The sequence below is a fragment of the Melopsittacus undulatus genome, chromosome 9 (genome assembly GCF_012275295.1).
Source record: "Melopsittacus undulatus isolate bMelUnd1 chromosome 9, bMelUnd1.mat.Z, whole genome shotgun sequence".
Classification (NCBI taxonomy): domain Eukaryota; kingdom Metazoa; phylum Chordata; class Aves; order Psittaciformes; family Psittaculidae; genus Melopsittacus; species Melopsittacus undulatus.
In genome coordinates, this window is record NC_047535.1 from 37,607,660 (window position 1) to 37,623,868 (window position 16,209).

The following is a 16,209-nucleotide window of genomic DNA, read 5'->3' on the forward strand; positions in this document are numbered from 1 at the left end:
GCACCAGGGCCATCACCTTACCTTTAAAGCACGGACTTTCTTGGCCAAGAGGCTCTCAATGTCCCCTGCAACCTTCTCCACCAATTTCCTGGGCACATTCTCCTTGACTTCAAACAGGTTTCTATTCTCATTGTAGATCTAAGAAGGGAAACAAGAGAAAGAAAGTCAATATTAGAGAGAAGTACAGCAGTCTTCCCACAGAAAAGCTGATCCTCTAATACAGAATCTTAGCAATGTGGATTAAGGAACAATATAAGCTTTGGAAATGAGTGAAGCGAGGAAGAAAGGCTTTGCAGCCAGGGCAAAAAAAAAGGCATTTGACCTGCTGCCCACAGCACTGGCTTTATAGCTGCTTTCCTTCACACTTGCAGGCTGTAAGCATCCCCCCCCTTGCTCAAAAGCTGGACTGCAAATCACACTGCTCACCCCCCTGCCTCTGCTGAGCCACACCAGCAGCACAGGCAGAGCCACCACACTCTTCCTCTGCTCTCCCTCACCCAAAGGCAGTTGGAGCCTACTGACCCCTTGCTCTTCCCCTCCCCACTTGCTGAAGTCCACAAGCACAAGCCCAGCTCCCTGCCTGCCCCCAGCCCCTCGGCTGCCAGCAGGGCTCACAGGTGTGGAGCACAGCACTGTGTCCACAAAGAATCATAAGTTAGGGTTGGAAAGGACCTTAAGATCATCCAGTTCCAACCCCCCTGCCATGGGCAGGGACACCTCACACTAAACCATATCACCCAAGGCTCTGTCCAACCTAGCCTTGAACACTGCCAGGGATGGAGCATTCACAACCTTCCTGAGCAGCCCATTCCAGTGCCCCATCACACTAACAGTAAAGAATTTCTTCCTTATATCCAATCTAGACCTCCCCTGTTTAAGTTACCCTTTGTCCTATCACTACAGTCTCTAATGAATAGTCCCTCCCCAGCATCCCTATAGGCCCCCTTCAGATACTGGAAGGCTGCTATGAGGTCTCCACGCAGCCTTCTCTTCTCCAGGCTGAACAGCCCCAACTTTCTCTGCCTGTCTTCATACCCCTTGTCCTATCACATACATCATCATTCCATCCTAGCTCTACTCCAGGCAACTGTTGGGGTTTGGTTTTGCCCCCAGAAAGCCCCAAGGGATCCAGGTGACCTGCCCTGCCTGCCAGATGGTGACCACCACCTCCATCAGTGGGGTGCCACACAAAAGGCTCTCAGCCAACCTTTTCCAAAGGGCTTCACTCAAATCATCTGGGTCCCAAACCCACACATGCTTCACGTCAGTTCAGCAACTCCTGTCTTATTACAGGTCATTGTTATGTGAGTGGAGTGACACCAGAAAGGTGTAAGAGAACATGCTTTAGAGGCATCCTAAGGCTCCAGGAGAAACAATTTCTACGTGTTCTTCACATCGGAGCTCCATCACACCAAAAAGCACATATTGCCAATAGCAAAACAGCCTGTGCTAGGGAAAAAACGCCCCACATCAGCACAGAAGGGGTTAAGGCAAGGAAAGCTCCACAGAAAGCAATATTCTATCATACTCTATTTTTTTCCCCTTTGGTAAGTAACAGCATAACAAAATAATGTGTTTGGAAGACGTGCACTACCTCCAGCTGAGCAGCGGCAATTAGGAAAGCAAAGAGGAGCAATCTCAAGGAGAAAGCTTTGGGTAAGGAGGGAGTCCTGACATTAGTATTTCCATTATGAAAGAGAAAATCAGTTCCTATTGGTTACGGGTAGAAATGGTGCCTGTCCACAAGGGAGGAGAATGAAACAAGGAGATGCTCCTCCAGCCTCTCTGCAGAGCTCTGCAGTCTTCCTGGCTCAACAGTTCATCAGCGTTAATTAGAAGGATCCAACAAGAATTAACAGTGACCATACGTGCACAAGACCGTACCAGACAGGCAGGGGAATGAATGGGAGTGCTCCAGGCAATGCAGACAGCTTCACACTCTCCACTGCACTGTTTTGGGTTGCTCAGAACTTGGCTGGGTTTTACTTATCTAAGGTGACATTTCCCATATTGGGAGGATTTTCTGGCCAAAGACATCCCAAACGTTCCTCAGTGATGGCAAAGGCCCTTAGTTCCCTCCAGGTTAGAAAGCCTCTCATTGAGATTCTCCTGTGATCCAGTGCTCTGGGACCTGGGTTTGAAATTGGTAAGAGCAGTGACCTCGGAGTCAAGAAACCGCTGCTCTGATTCCATGTGGAATCGTGGGATTCTCACATTCAGCACACACTCAGCTATAGTGGCACCCCAGGGAGAAGGGGGATGCAAGTTGCAGGCTCTTGGTAGTCTGGGTTTTACTCTACAATCCCTTTGTAAACAGAGCCCATCCCTCACAGTCTGCACGGAGCCCCAGCAGGGGAGGGGAGGCAATGCAGGAGCATCAGAGTGAAGCAACCATAGAATCAACAGGGTTGGAAAAGCCCTTTAAGCTCATCCAGTCCAACCCTTACCCCAGCACTGCCAAGGCCACCACATACCCATGGCACTAAGAGCCTTATCTACACGGTGTGTGAACACTTGCAGGGACGGTGACTGCAGCCCTGCCCTGGGCAGCCTGTTCCAGTGCCTGAGCACCCTCTGGGTAAAGAAATTGTTCCTAATATCCAGTGTAAACATCCTCTGGCACAACTTGAAGCCATTTCCTTTTGTCCTATCACTTGTTTCTTGGGAGAAGAGACCTTCTCTCCCCGTCCTCCATCCATGCTGAAACAAGGTGTAAGGCCCCTGCATTAGCCCTGCTCAATGTGGCTGGCAAGCTTGAAGTTACTGCACAGACAGCGCAAGACAACCTGCAACATGGAAAATGTAATTCCAAACACTACTAAGCATCATGCAATTATAAACAGCTGAGCAGATGAGCTAAATCAGCACTGCAGTGCTGAGTAGCCTTACTGAAAAGCAGAGCTGGTAACACTGCCAATTGCCAGTACACGTTCACAGCATCCATATAACTGAAGAGGCAGATCTGATACTGCCTCCAACATCCGTTCTCCAAATTCACTTGTTTGCCTTGCTTCTAATGCACAACAAATGATGCTCATCTCTGCTATTAACTCCCTGTGCCTACATATCCAAGGAGCTGCCAAGGTTCACAGGAAGTGTTTGCTGCTTCCCAGTTCCCCATGGGCACACCCAGCACTATGAAACTGGGCAGCCCAGGAAGCAAAAGGGTGCAGGAATCCTTCCATGGGTGCAGGAATCACTACTCTGAGCTGCTACAAGGGGACTCAGCACCTTCCTATGGGTCAAGTTATCTGATGATAAAACAGGAAGAAAACCAACAAACTCTGGGGGAGCTCCCTATAGAGCACCATTAGCACGTGTGCCTTTGGGCACCACTGGAAAGTGAACATTGTCTCCTCAGCCCCAGCCTCACTGTGTCCTGCAGGCAGTGGCCTTCCCTGCACAGCAGCAGGATCAGGCTCCAGTCTCCTTGCTCAGCACAAGAGGGAGGACACTGATGGGAGGGCTGGGATGGTGAGGTCCATATGCAACCCAAACCAGCTCTCCTCTCCCCACACATCCATTCCCCCAAGAAGCAGTGTTTCCCCACAAGTCAAGGTATCTGTGGGGCAGCACTCTGCTGTGCTTGCACAGCACCATCTCCATGGCAAGACTCCCACCCCACAACAAGAGAACAAGAACAACCACCAAAAAGCTGAGCCCTCCCATGGCAGCTGGGACCCCCACTGGGCAGGATACAGGACATTACCACAGCACAAACCCCAGCTGGGTTTTGCTCGGGGCCAAGCCCAGCAGCTCTGCTGGGAAAAGCTCCTCCTGCTGCAAAGGCATCTGGTCTGGGTAACAGTCATCTTCCAGGACCTATTCCCCCCTGCTGTAGGAATCCAACACACCTGGTTTGGACAGCTGCAGTCCAAACACCAGCCCTTAATCACAGTGCAAGCCTGGCATGTTTGCAGAAGAGCAGAGTACTCCAGGCAGAACAGAGCACTGCCTCCCTGTACCCAGAGCATCACACTCAGAGCAGGGAGGCCAAAGACCAACCACACTCCTACAGGCACAACAACCATGCCCCACAGATGGGGCTGTGCCAAGTCGTGCCCTACTAAGGCAGTTCACTAGAAAATAAAAGGGTTTTCCCTCTTGATATTATTATGGAGGGCAGGGAAGGTCTCTGTTCAGGGGGATACTGCAAGCTCCCACAGCCAGGCCCATGCTCACCAGCTTCATACAGTGACCCAGATATGATCTCTGCAAAGGGAATCAGTCAGTACAACAGCTGCTGCAGTAGGATACCTGCCCTCGGAGGCACTGCTTGCTCAGACACTTATCTAGCGCTTCCACTGGAGCTTCAGGAGCTGTTGGTCTCTACCACACAACCAGAGGTCTGTCCCATTTCAAGTCACATACCGCCTATGGTGGGGTCCTGCCATTTCCCCATGGCTGAGGGTATCACTGAAGAGGAACATGGGGAACCCATGAGTAGACTTACTCATGTCTTGTGTACACAGAGCAGATCCCTCTGACAAAGAGGGAGCCTAGAGAAGTATTGCCCAGCAAGAGCTCTGTGAGACGGTCCAGGTAGACCAAGGAGCACTGCACCTGGGAAACAGGGAGAAAAAGGAGTGCAAAACCCCAGAGATCCTGCTGGAAGATGGAGACTTCTCAGGGCCACAGGCAGAGAGCAGAGACAGCACAATTCCCATCTCATCCCTGCTGCACCTACTGCTGTTAAATTTCATCGTCTGCTGCTTATAGTTCTTGCAATGATGGTAATCATCGTAGTGTCTGTATTACATTAGGAGGATGTCAGGCTCGGCGCAGCGTCAGGGATAATCAAGCAGGCAGCAGTAGGAGCCATACCGACCTCGCTGACAGCCCGCCAGGACAATCCGTGCTGCTGCACCACGTTGTGCAGAGCGGATCACACAGCACTGCAAGGATGAAGGGGATAGGGGCTGGTAGAGGGCATGGGGATGGCCTTCTGGTGAAGCAGCCATCATCCAGGAAGGTGCTAGGTCCTGGTTTTCCCTATCAAGGAGCCGGAATGGGGGCAGGCAGATGGAAGCAGCTGCAGGTGCTTTGTAAATCAACCCCACACCAGCTCCCAGAGCTGGTACCATGGATGCCACCAGCCCTGAGGACACGGCTCTGAGCACAGCCCTAAGCCCAGGCACTGGCCATGCTGACCCCTCAGGAGCCATGGGGACAGGTGGCTGCCCTTTGTCACTACCTCTGCCTTGTCCTCAGCGAGAGCAGTAGCTCCTGCTGCCTGCGGACGTGCTGGAGCGGGCACAGGAGGCAAACAGCTTGACATCCATAACCCCAGCTCCCTGCTGTGCTCCTTCCTCCCACCTACCTAATAAAAAGCAAGCACCCTCGGAGCAGCTCTTCACAGCTCTCCTGCAGAAGCAGGACAGTGAAACGCGCAGTTTAGCGGCTCCGCAGGGATGGACAGCTATAATTGAAGCAAACAAACCATGGAACTGAGGGCTCCTTCCTTCACTAAAGAGCCTGCTAAAAGGCAGCAGTACCACAGAGGACATGAGATGAAGGCAGCCCACACCACCAGGGATGGAGAGGTGAAGCCCCTCCAGTGCTCCCTGTCCAGCACCAGCATCCACATCTCCCCTCCTCTGTGGCAGTAGCACCAGGGGGACTTCTGCTCGCTCAACCCAGGCTCATGAGCCTCTGCACTGAGACCTCAGGCCTGCCAGCTCTGAAGCAGACCTGAGACTGCTATGCATAATTTAGCAACCAGACAGGGATAAAGGGCTATGCACAGTTAGCCTGGATTAGGGAAAACCTCTCCTGGCCTGGAAAGCTGCTTTTAGTGTTCAGCAACCCAAACCCTTGTACAGGAAGCTCTCAGAGCCACAGACCTGCCTGGCTGCCTGCAGAGAGTGAATCTTCTGCAAGGTAATTCAGTACCACACAACTTCCAAGTCAGACCTCTCCTTTAGATAAAGTGCTGTAAAAAGAAATCACTGACAACATGAGGTCTCCACCAGGATGGGAACTCTGCCCAGGCAGTCCTCTGCACACTCACAGCCACTTGGATGGTGTGGGACTCACTGCCAGGTCAGAGCATAAGCCCAGCACAGACTGCTTATACTAGTGTGTGAGAGGGAGAGAAAGCCACAGCACCTCAGAGAGGTGCCTAAGTGCATTCAGAGATCACACAATCGCTAAAAGTACACACTTGTACACTAAAGCAGAAAAAAAACCCCAAAACCTGATCCTTGATTCTGGCTGCTGTCCTGCTTACATGTAAGGAAAACACAGTATGTCTTAAAAGGTACCTCAACTGTTTCCTTCAGGATATATGCAGAAGAGTTTAACCAGTTTAAGTCATGACCACACAGAACAGCTGTACTTCAGCATCATTAAAATTGCACCTAAACACCCCAGGTGCATCCTAGGGGGGATGCTGTCACAGATAAAGATGTGTTATTCTGCTATGGTTCAGCTTTAGACTATCAGAATAATGCCTCCACACGCTGGATCAGTCTGGGCTTACCCCAGTGTCACTAAGAGAATTAAATTATGTTGTACTGAAGCAAAGGACAGGTCAGATCAAAAGCTGCATTGACACAGCAGTATAAATCCTTCTCATGAAGCTCTCCCAGAAATACATGCTTAATGGATATTGGGTCAACGGAACTCAATTTCCCACTGGTTTACCTATAAGCAAGGATGAAAATCAATTTTGGAATGGATGACCAGTTTAACCGAGAGAGGCTCAAGTGCTCTCTCAGGCAGCCAGGGACACGATGGAGCCACCAGGACAATGCAGGGCTTGGGAAGAAGGAAGGGGACACTGAAGGGCTCAGAGGAGAGGGGGAATGGAGAAGGGAGCCCAGGGAGGGTTTGTGCTTTGACTGATGGCTTCAGAGAGCATGTGAATTAGATGAATGAGAGAAGATGATGAAAATGGTTAAGGAAAGATAAAGCAAGAAACTTCTCTGCTTCTCAGATCAGCCTTGGGCTCTGTGTGGCTGCAGCTCTGCCTTCCCTGCCGTTGCTGGACAGTCTAAACCTTTGTTTTCATTTATTGTGCTGCTTCTCTCCAAGGCTAAATGTTTAGGACACTGAAAGTACAAAAGCTAATACAGACCCAAAATGGGATCTCACTGGGCTCAGTCTCCCCAGCAGCAAGGAGGGAGGATGAGGAAGGAACCAGCACTGCTACAAGAGAAGATAGAAAGCATTATACCAAGCCTCTTTTGCTGAAGCACACTGACAGTGGCAGTGCTGGGGTAGGGAGGCTGCAGCCAGGCAAAGGCTGCTGCCCATTCCCTGCAAGCACATCCCGAGCACACACATCCCTTGCTCACTCTGCACTGAGCCATGCAAGACTCCCGGATCCTCGGAGATTTGACTATACATAAATAACCAGGCCTCTTTCCCAAAACAGCTATATCTTCTGTGCCAGAAAAGCTGCTGCTTCTTGGAGGAAGGGCTGTGGAAAAAGGCTTGTGCTGTGCAGCCTCAAACACTAAAGCTCACAGACATACTTTGCAGGCTTTCTCCTCTAACTACACAAGAACAACAATTACCTTGCACTGCCTTTTATTCTTATTGATGGCTGCTACTGGCCAAATTCAGCTCTCAGCTGCAGTGATGGAAATTTGGGCTAGCTCCACTGACATGGAATTAAACTAAATCTCTTATTAGAGCTAGAGCAATTGAAATCTAGGCCAGCATAAGTCAGCACTGTCAACAGTTACCCCTACAGCTTTCTGCAGAGTAATGATCTATTTTAAAGAAACTGAACTTTTAGAAATAGCAGCTTGGCAATTATCTCCATTTACCTTCTCATGTGAGTTTTGGGGCTTTCTCTTCTCTTCAGAGGTTCATGTTTATAAGCTTTTCTCCCTGATCCCGAGCACTTGAAGCACTTCTGTAAACACAGACATGTGGAAGCAAGGCTGGAAGAGACCAACTTTGTCCAGCGCATTCCTCTGGCTCTTATGGGATCTACCCAACCCGTGCTGTTCAAGAGCCTGCTCTTACTGGTGCTGGAGAGCAGAGGCTTCCCTGGCTGATGCTCTCCAGTGTTTTCCTAGCTAGCCCGTTAGCTTTCTGTCCCCTCTGTGGTGGCACAGGCTCACAAAGGTTCGCCTTGTGACCAGAGAATACAGGAACTAGATCTGCAGACAGCTTTCTTCCATGCATTTCCAGATGCATCCATTCTCCTGCTGGTGCTTCCTGCTCCCTAAGCCAGTGGAGTCCAAAAACTGAATCTTTAACTGAAATATGCTACATACCTGAAGATTTTAATCAAGAGGTGACCCCTGTGAAGTCCCATCAGCTGAGGTTTCCAACTGAGTCCCACCAGCAACACTTGAGCAGCAGCACAAAGACTCCAGCTGGAAACCCAGCCCAGACTTGTTTTCAGCACAGCTTTGGAGGGGCACAGGAGCAGGACTGATAGCTACCCAGTAAGATCCCATGGGATGTTTCTTGTGAAGGCAACCTCAGCCTTCAGATATGGAATGCAGTATCATGGATGTGTCATTTCTAACATAACTGTGACAGTTATTCCTACCATGTTCCTCTGACCTGCTCTTAAGACACCCAGTGATGGAGATTCCTCCACAAGACAAAATGCTCCAGTACTTCACAACCCTACCTGAAAACTTTTTATGATGCCTAAACTGCAAATCCCTTGTTGCAATTTAAAACCATGTTCTTGTTGGAAAGACCCAGAATTAACACAGAACAGGCACTTCTGCCTCGTGCTGCTGTGCCCCGTTCTATATCTGAAGATTTGTCCTACTTTAGTTTCTACTCTTGTAGACTGAAAACTCAGATTCAGTTGTTCTTTCCGCACAAGTTAATGCTGTTCTTGAGTTCAAACTACAGTTAAGGCGACCATTAGAACTGCTGTAGGTAGAGCCTTCATCAGGGTGCCATTCAATACAGTCTCCACAATATCCAGGCTCAAAGTTGGGCACTTTTGATCAGATGCCCAAACCCAAAACTTTGGGGGAAGCAAAAATACAGATCAGGAGTGAGGTGGAGGGAGAAACCAGAGCAAACATGGAGTTTTGAGCATATAACAAGGCACACGTTTTTCAACAGCAGGGCAGAGACAGCACAAGAGTGCACAGACAGGAGCTGCAAGAGCAGATTGAGGAGTTCCGAGATCCCCGGTCCTGATTTGATTGCTGACAGGAGTGGGGCAGCGAGTGGCTGCAGCCTGCCGTGGACCAACAGAGCAGGAGGCAAAGATCAGCAGTGATGTGCAATGACAAAACTGCAGCAATGGAAGGCTTCAATGGCATCCATCTGTGCTGTCCCATCCTTCCCTGTTCCTACACCTTCCTCAACTTCACAACCTCTAAAACATGCGATTATGCCAACAGAAAGCTGCAGTCGTCAGTCAGACATGGCTGCTAAACCCAGGCTGCAACTCCCCATTCCAGGCTATTTCTGCACAGGATTTGCTAGCTCACAGCCTCCCAGTGCCACGCAGGTGTAGCGCCACATCCAGCCCTGCCAGCCTGCTGAGGAGCCCTTCAAATCAGAGGGAAAATACAGTGGGGACCTCTTAGCAGAGCAGCAAATGCCCCTGCACCAGCCACCTTCTCAATCAGCTGCTCGTTTCGCTGTGGCTGTGACATATAAGCAAGGCACAGGGCTGCCTGCTGTCACTGGGGCAAGCAGCAGACATGGACTCATCCTTGGTGGTGAGCAGCAGGTAAATGTCCCATGGATCTGCCTTTTGCAGACCCCATGAGGTTTCCAGAATTTGCTGGGCTGCAGGAAAAGCTGCTTCCTGCAGCACCATCTGCTGCCTTCCCTTCCTCCCAGAGCAGCCACTACCTGCTCCATCAGCATGTTTAGGGTTTAGTGACAGCATATTCTCCTCCATCAGCCCCAAGTGGTGCAGCTGTGGCTCACAGGCTCTCCTGCCCTCTCCCTGGCATCAGCCACAAGTCAGCTTCAGTGCTTGGAATGGTGGTTCTCAACACCAGAGAGGGACCAAGGCGTAGGAAAACTTGCTTTGCTAGATACAGCCGATTCATACAACTAATGTGACTCACTAGGAGATGTGTTAGAGGTTTGGGACAGGAACAAAGGGCAAGCTGTTTATTTCCCACATGGAGCTGGTGTCCTGGGTTCAGCAGTAGCAGTCAGTTTTTCTCCTTCTTGGTAGCTGGTGCAGTGCTGTGGTTTTGGCTTTCAGCCTGGGAACAGTGCTGATAACACCAGTGTGTTTAGTTGCTGCTCAGTAATGATTACTCTGACCAAGGACTTTGTGAGCCTCATGCTCTGCCAGGGAGGAGGGGAAGCCGGGAGGAAGCAGAGACAGGACACCTGACCCAGGCTAGCCAAAGAGGTATTCCATACCACAGCACATCAAGTCCGGGATGTAACGGAGAGTTACCGGGAAGGGCTGGTTCCCTTCTGGGTTGGGCTAGGTATCGGTTGGTGAGGTATTGTATTCTCTTCCCTTGTTTCCCTTATCATTATTATTATTGGTGGTAGCAGCAGTGGTTTGTGTTATACCTTAGTTACTGGACTGCTCTTATCTCAACCTGTGGGAGTTACATTCTTTCAATTCTCCTCCCCATCCCTCCAGGAGCTGGGAAAGGGGGGGTAAGGGGGAGGGGTGAAGAAAGGGAGGGAGTGAGAGAGAGGGCTGCGTGACTGACTTACAGCCTGGGCTTAAACCATGACAGCCGGACATATCAGCTTCTGCAAAGCCTGTACATATGGGCTATGACTTTCTGCTCTCCGTATGGCCAAAGAGGAGACATCAGGATGTTCTGCAGTCCTGGTATCACTCACAATGGCCAATGGCACAATGCGTATAGTGCCAGGATCGCAGAGGGGCTGTCCTACATACATGGAAGAACTTGGTCCCCAGGTCCCCCAGGACCTCAGGGCACACTCACAGTGCTGATCTGCCTGCATCCCCTGTCTGTGTGGTCCCACTGAAAGAATCTATTGCTAATTTGTGCAAAGTGTTGTGGAAGCCTTAGGGAAAGGTAGCACAGGAACACAGCATCAATATTCCACCAGGAGCCTCCAGGGACCCACCAGTGCGTTAAAGCTACTACAAGCAGAAACAAAACTCTTGCACGGCTCAAGCCAGACCCCAAAGCACATTGTGTTCAGCACATTCCATCAGCATTAGGAAACACATATGTGGCCTGTCGTTATGCATCCAGAGCAATGACCCTGCCTTGCATATAAGATAACATAACAAGGGGAGAGCAGGACCAGGGATGGATTCGGATCTATTTGGTGTAAGAAAAGGTTGCATCAGGCATCATGTATGGTGAAGTATTAATCTCCTGCTGTTCCAGCATAAAGTTAATCAGGGACAGAAATTAATCCCTCCTGACAGCATGTTGCCAATTTCTGATTTCAGCCCCATTTGCTTGTAGCTTATCATCAAGGGAATAGGAAACTTGTACTACAGACAAGCCTGCCACACACCTCCTCCTTTGGTGAGGGCTCACACGTACCAGCCATGGGTTCATAGACACTCAAAGCAACACATCTGTGCTCTGCGTGCACGCAGGTACCTTCACATCCATACGGATTCACCCACTGTTACACAGGTGACACAGTGAGAAGTTACACATATGCTTAAGGCAAAATATATGCTCAACCATCAGCTTGACTCCAAGACAGTGGGAGGGAGGGGGGAGGAAACAAGAAAGAAATCCTCTCCCTGGAGGGCCAGTGCCAGAAGAGCAAAGTGGCATTTACAAATCATAAGCATTTCCCTCCTCCACTCTCTGCTCCTTTGCCCAGAATGTTAAGTAGCATTACTCTAAACAGCAGCAGCAAAAGCCGAAACCCAAACAGCTTCAATTGCTTTAAAGGAAACCTGGTTGGGAATTCTTTCAGAGGAGACATTTAAACTCAAATGGTGAGACATCTGATGGCAATGCAGCAGGTGCTTTTTAATGCCACCTTATCGTGTTCCTCCTAAAACTAGAGAGCAAGTTCTAAAAAGGAAAACAACCACTTCCCAGGGCTGTATCTGCCTCGTGTTCCAAATGCCAGGGTTTATCCTGCAGCTTGTTCTCCCATCCCAGTGGATGCTGGCTCACGCCTGCAGCATGGCAGCAGCACCCTGCTCACCCCAGGGTTCCCATTGTGCTCCAGGCTGGGTGATCCTGAAGGCTTCTCTGCAGTGGAGTTCAGCTGATCACATAACAGAAGTGGGCTTGTAATTATATTCATAAAGAATAGTGCTGACTTGGTTCTGTGCCTTAAATAAAACTTAGCTGATTATATGGACCACATATATCTCTGTGTGTTTGGATGATCAATATACACCTTAAAGTATCAATTTTAGGTGCAGAAATTATATCAGGAAACATGCTACAACTGCTTCCCTTTTAGTGCTGTTCCCTTTCCTACCAGTTATAAACCTCCTCATCCAGCTCATCAAAACTACTGTTGTCATCAGAAAGATCCTCTGCCCTGAGTGATCAATGCTGCATTTCCAGCACCCCTGTTCCACAGCTCACACAGCCAGCAGGAGCCTGCACCCAATCTCCTGAACAGCACAGGCAACAGGGCTGCTGGAGTTAATGCCTGCTGAAATGAGAAACTCAACATTATCCCATAGATTGAACTAATTGGCCTTATACACATGGAGAGTAGTTCTGAGTACCAAACTCTTGCACAGCTCTGCATCTGAGCTAGGCACCCAGAATCTGTGGTGATGGGCTCATCCTGAGCATGTGCACAGTCAGTGAACGTGCACTCATAGAATCATTGAATGGTTTGGGTTGGAAGAGACCTTAAAGCTCATCCAGCTCCAACTCCTGCCACAGGCAGGGACACCTTCCACTGGAGCAGGTTGCTCCAAGCCCCTGTGTCCAACCTGGCCTTGAACACTGCCAGGGATGGGGCAGCCAGAGCTTCTCTGGGCACCCTGTGCCAGCACCTCAGCACCCTCACAGGGAAGGATTTCTTCCTTATATTTAACCTAAATCTACTCCGCTTTCATCATGAAGCCATTACCTTTGTCATCTCTAAGGGTCCAAATACAGCCCCATACCAAAACCAAACCAACAAACCTCTCTGTGAGCAGAGTGTGCATCGCATAGAAGCATCCTTCACAATGTACTGGAGGAGCATTCAGCCCCACTACCTTAAAAACTGAAGAGCTGTTGTGAAACCAGTGTGAAGGGAATTGGCAGGAACAGCTCTTGGCCATAAAACCTTCAGACCTAAAGCATGCTCCCAGCCACTTGCTGGGTTCACCAACGAACTGCTCTCCTCCAACAGATCCAGCTGAAGATCACAGACCCCTGTGCCACCAGCCCCTGAATCCCAGCCTCTCACCTCAGGCCACAGGCAAATCCATAGTGAAACGGGTATTTCTCATCTCCTCTAGTGTAGGATTCTGTCCTTCTGCCTTATTTTTGGGGGCCCTCCATCAGGCTGAGGAACCTCACAAGTAAGTAGTTTTGCATGGGGCTTACTCAATAGAACATAATTGACTCTTGTTGCAAAGAATTAAGTGCTTTCAATAGAGATGTCCATTTTTAATGTCTTTTTTATTCTTCCTAATGAATTAAGGCAAGATAACACCAAGTAGTTCCCAGATGAGACCGATTGTCAAGTGGATGAGGGTTTTATCGATAGATTCTTTTTTCCCGTTTTTTAATGCTCAACTCAGAAAAATCATAACAAGAAGAAAAAGACACAAGCAGCCAGCAATGCCTTTTCCTCCTTGAAAAAGCATAGAATAATCTCTCCAGGAGATTCCTTTCCCAGCTATATTAGTTATTACAGCCTCTGCATGGTTTCTAGTTATGTGTGCATTTGAAGAAAAAGGGGAAAAAATGCCTGAGTTCACAAACCTCCTTTATCTCAACCTCAGGATGCTTCAGTGAACATGTGGAGTGAAATGACCCATAAAGTGATTAACAGTTTATTAACTTGAAGGGCAAGTCACACCATCACCACCACCGAAAAGCAGCATGCTCTTTCTAGACACACTGGGGAGAGTTTGCTTATGGACACTAATGCTCTCACTACTGCTGTTTCCCTCCCCTCCTTTTTCAAGTAAAGGCATACTTCCATTTTGTCCTACTCCTCTCACTTCCCTACACGCCCATGATCCTTCCAATTCATAGACCAGCATCCAAACCTGCCGCAGACATTGCTTCCTAAAGAACACTGCACAAAACACGTGCTCTCTGTCTTGCCTTGCTCCAAAAATCCCTCACGTGCAGCCTGGAAATGTCAAGTGCTGTGGCTCCTATCATCTGTTCTCAAATACTAGGACTCAAACACTTCTTCAGGTCTTCCTGTGCCCTGCTACTCAAAGTCCTTCCTGTCTCTTCACCTTGCTCATGTTGCAGAATGAGGTCCACCAACCTTCACCCCTTCTGCAAGCAGCTCAGGGCTCACAGAGGAAGAAGCCCCCAGTTCCTCATGGTGCCTGGTGATGCAGGACCTCCAATCTGGATCTCCAGTTGCAGTTCCCCACGTAAGACAGGGATCTGATTTACAGAGCTGCTGTTTTGCAGCTGATAACAACTGTCTGACCAGGCCCACCTCACCCTCAGGAGAATGGAAGAAGGGCAAGGAAGGAGAATCACCCCTGAAGCATTTTACATGCAGAAGCTCAGCAGCATCTAGGGAGGAAAAGCACAGGACAAGGCACAACAGAAGAAACCACGGGCTGGGAAGCTGGGCTGATCTGCTCAGGAATTCAGTCTGCACAGCCAGGCTGGACAGATGCTGGGGTTGAGCTGAGGAGTTTCACATAGCAGATGGTCAAGGAGCTATGATTTGCAGGTAATCTAATAATCAAGGAGTCATATCAGTGAGGATGTGAGCCACAGGGTCACGAGGGGTTGGCACACTTCCCCAGTTTCTGTAGGAATCATTGGACAGTAGAAAGCAAGGACATTAGCTCTTCAGCCCTCACCTACAGCCAGCAGGCAGCTTCCAGTGCAGACTGTTTCACTCTGCACCAGATACAGGAGACCTGCGGTGACAGCAAAGGGGGAACAGGAGACAGAAGAATCCCAGGACAAAAATCAAAGCTATGTTTCTAGGAGTGATGAGATGCCAGTGCTCACTCCCTGCAGCCCCCAACAATACAAAACCCCTGCTCACATACGGAGTTTTTCTTAACTGTCACAAAATGATGTAATGCATATGGTGTAATTATGCTTAAGTGCTTTCCATGTTAAATGTCATTTCAGTTATCACTTTTTAAATGCAATTTTTATTGAGTGCACAATAATAATTTAGCAAGTAAACAGGCAAGTTACAAGAAAAGAGTGGAAGTGCAGGGGGAGGTGGGAGAGCCTCAAGTGTGACAATGAAACGCACTGGGGTCCATGGAGCTCTTACTTCTGAAAGCTCACAAAGAATTATGAAAAAGCCATAAATTACAAGGTTGCAAAATGCAATAAATTACAGCCTCTACAACAGGCAGATAATGGAAATGAGAAAGGATGGAGGGAAGGGGGAGGATCTTACATAATTTGTCAGCACTGACCCCAGACATCTGCACGTCCTGCAAAGAGCACTGGAAATATTTGGGTGTTTCGGTCTCCTCACAAACAACAGTTCCCAGAAGCCAGCACAGGGCTCAGCTTTAGGGATGCTTCCCCTCTAGCAGCTGAAATGCAGGAGGTCTCCCACAGATGCACAGTCTTCCCTGCACCAATGTTCCTTGGGGAAACCAGAGGAGCTCCAGGCAGGAGACCGAGAGCCTGTGCTTTGTAGGAGCTGAAGCCCATCAGTTTGCCACACCAATGGGAACAGGCACACTGAGCAGGGAGAGGTACCTATGCACTTAATCCAGCCCTTTAAAATGGGCTTTCAAAGATACCCATCCTTTATTCCCCTTGCAGAAAAGGCCCTGGAGGCCTTGGTGGACAAGTTGCTCATGGGGCAGCAATGTGCCCTTGCAGTAAAGAAAGCCAATGGTATCCAGGTCTGCTTTAGCAAGAGCCAGCAGATTGAGGTGGGTGATGCTTCCTCTCCACTCAGCACTGATGAGGCCACTCCTGGAGTGCTGGGTCCTGTTCTGGGATCTCCAGTACAAGGGTAATATGGAACTACTGGAGAGAGTCCAGAAAAGGGCCACTAAGATGAATAAAAGTCTGGAGCACCTCACATACAAGGAAAGGGTGAGAGAGCTGGGGCTGCTCAGCCTGGAGAAGAGAAGGCTCAGGGGTATCTTATCAGTGCCTATAAATACCTGAAGGGAGTATAAAGAAGCCAGAGCCAGGCTCTTCTCAG

The 16,209-nt window shown here is 49.4% G+C and overlaps 1 protein-coding gene across 1 annotated transcript in view; it reads right to left on the reverse strand.

The window, feature by feature from the left end:
* Window positions 1–16,209, reverse strand: part of CACNA2D2 (calcium voltage-gated channel auxiliary subunit alpha2delta 2) — a 206,819-nt gene that overhangs the window by 124,024 nt on the left and 66,586 nt on the right. Inside the window, exon 3 of the mRNA XM_034066070.1 lies at window positions 22–138. Coding sequence (XP_033921961.1) covers window positions 22–138 — 117 coding nt within the window. The remainder of the gene's footprint in view (window positions 1–21; window positions 139–16,209) is intronic.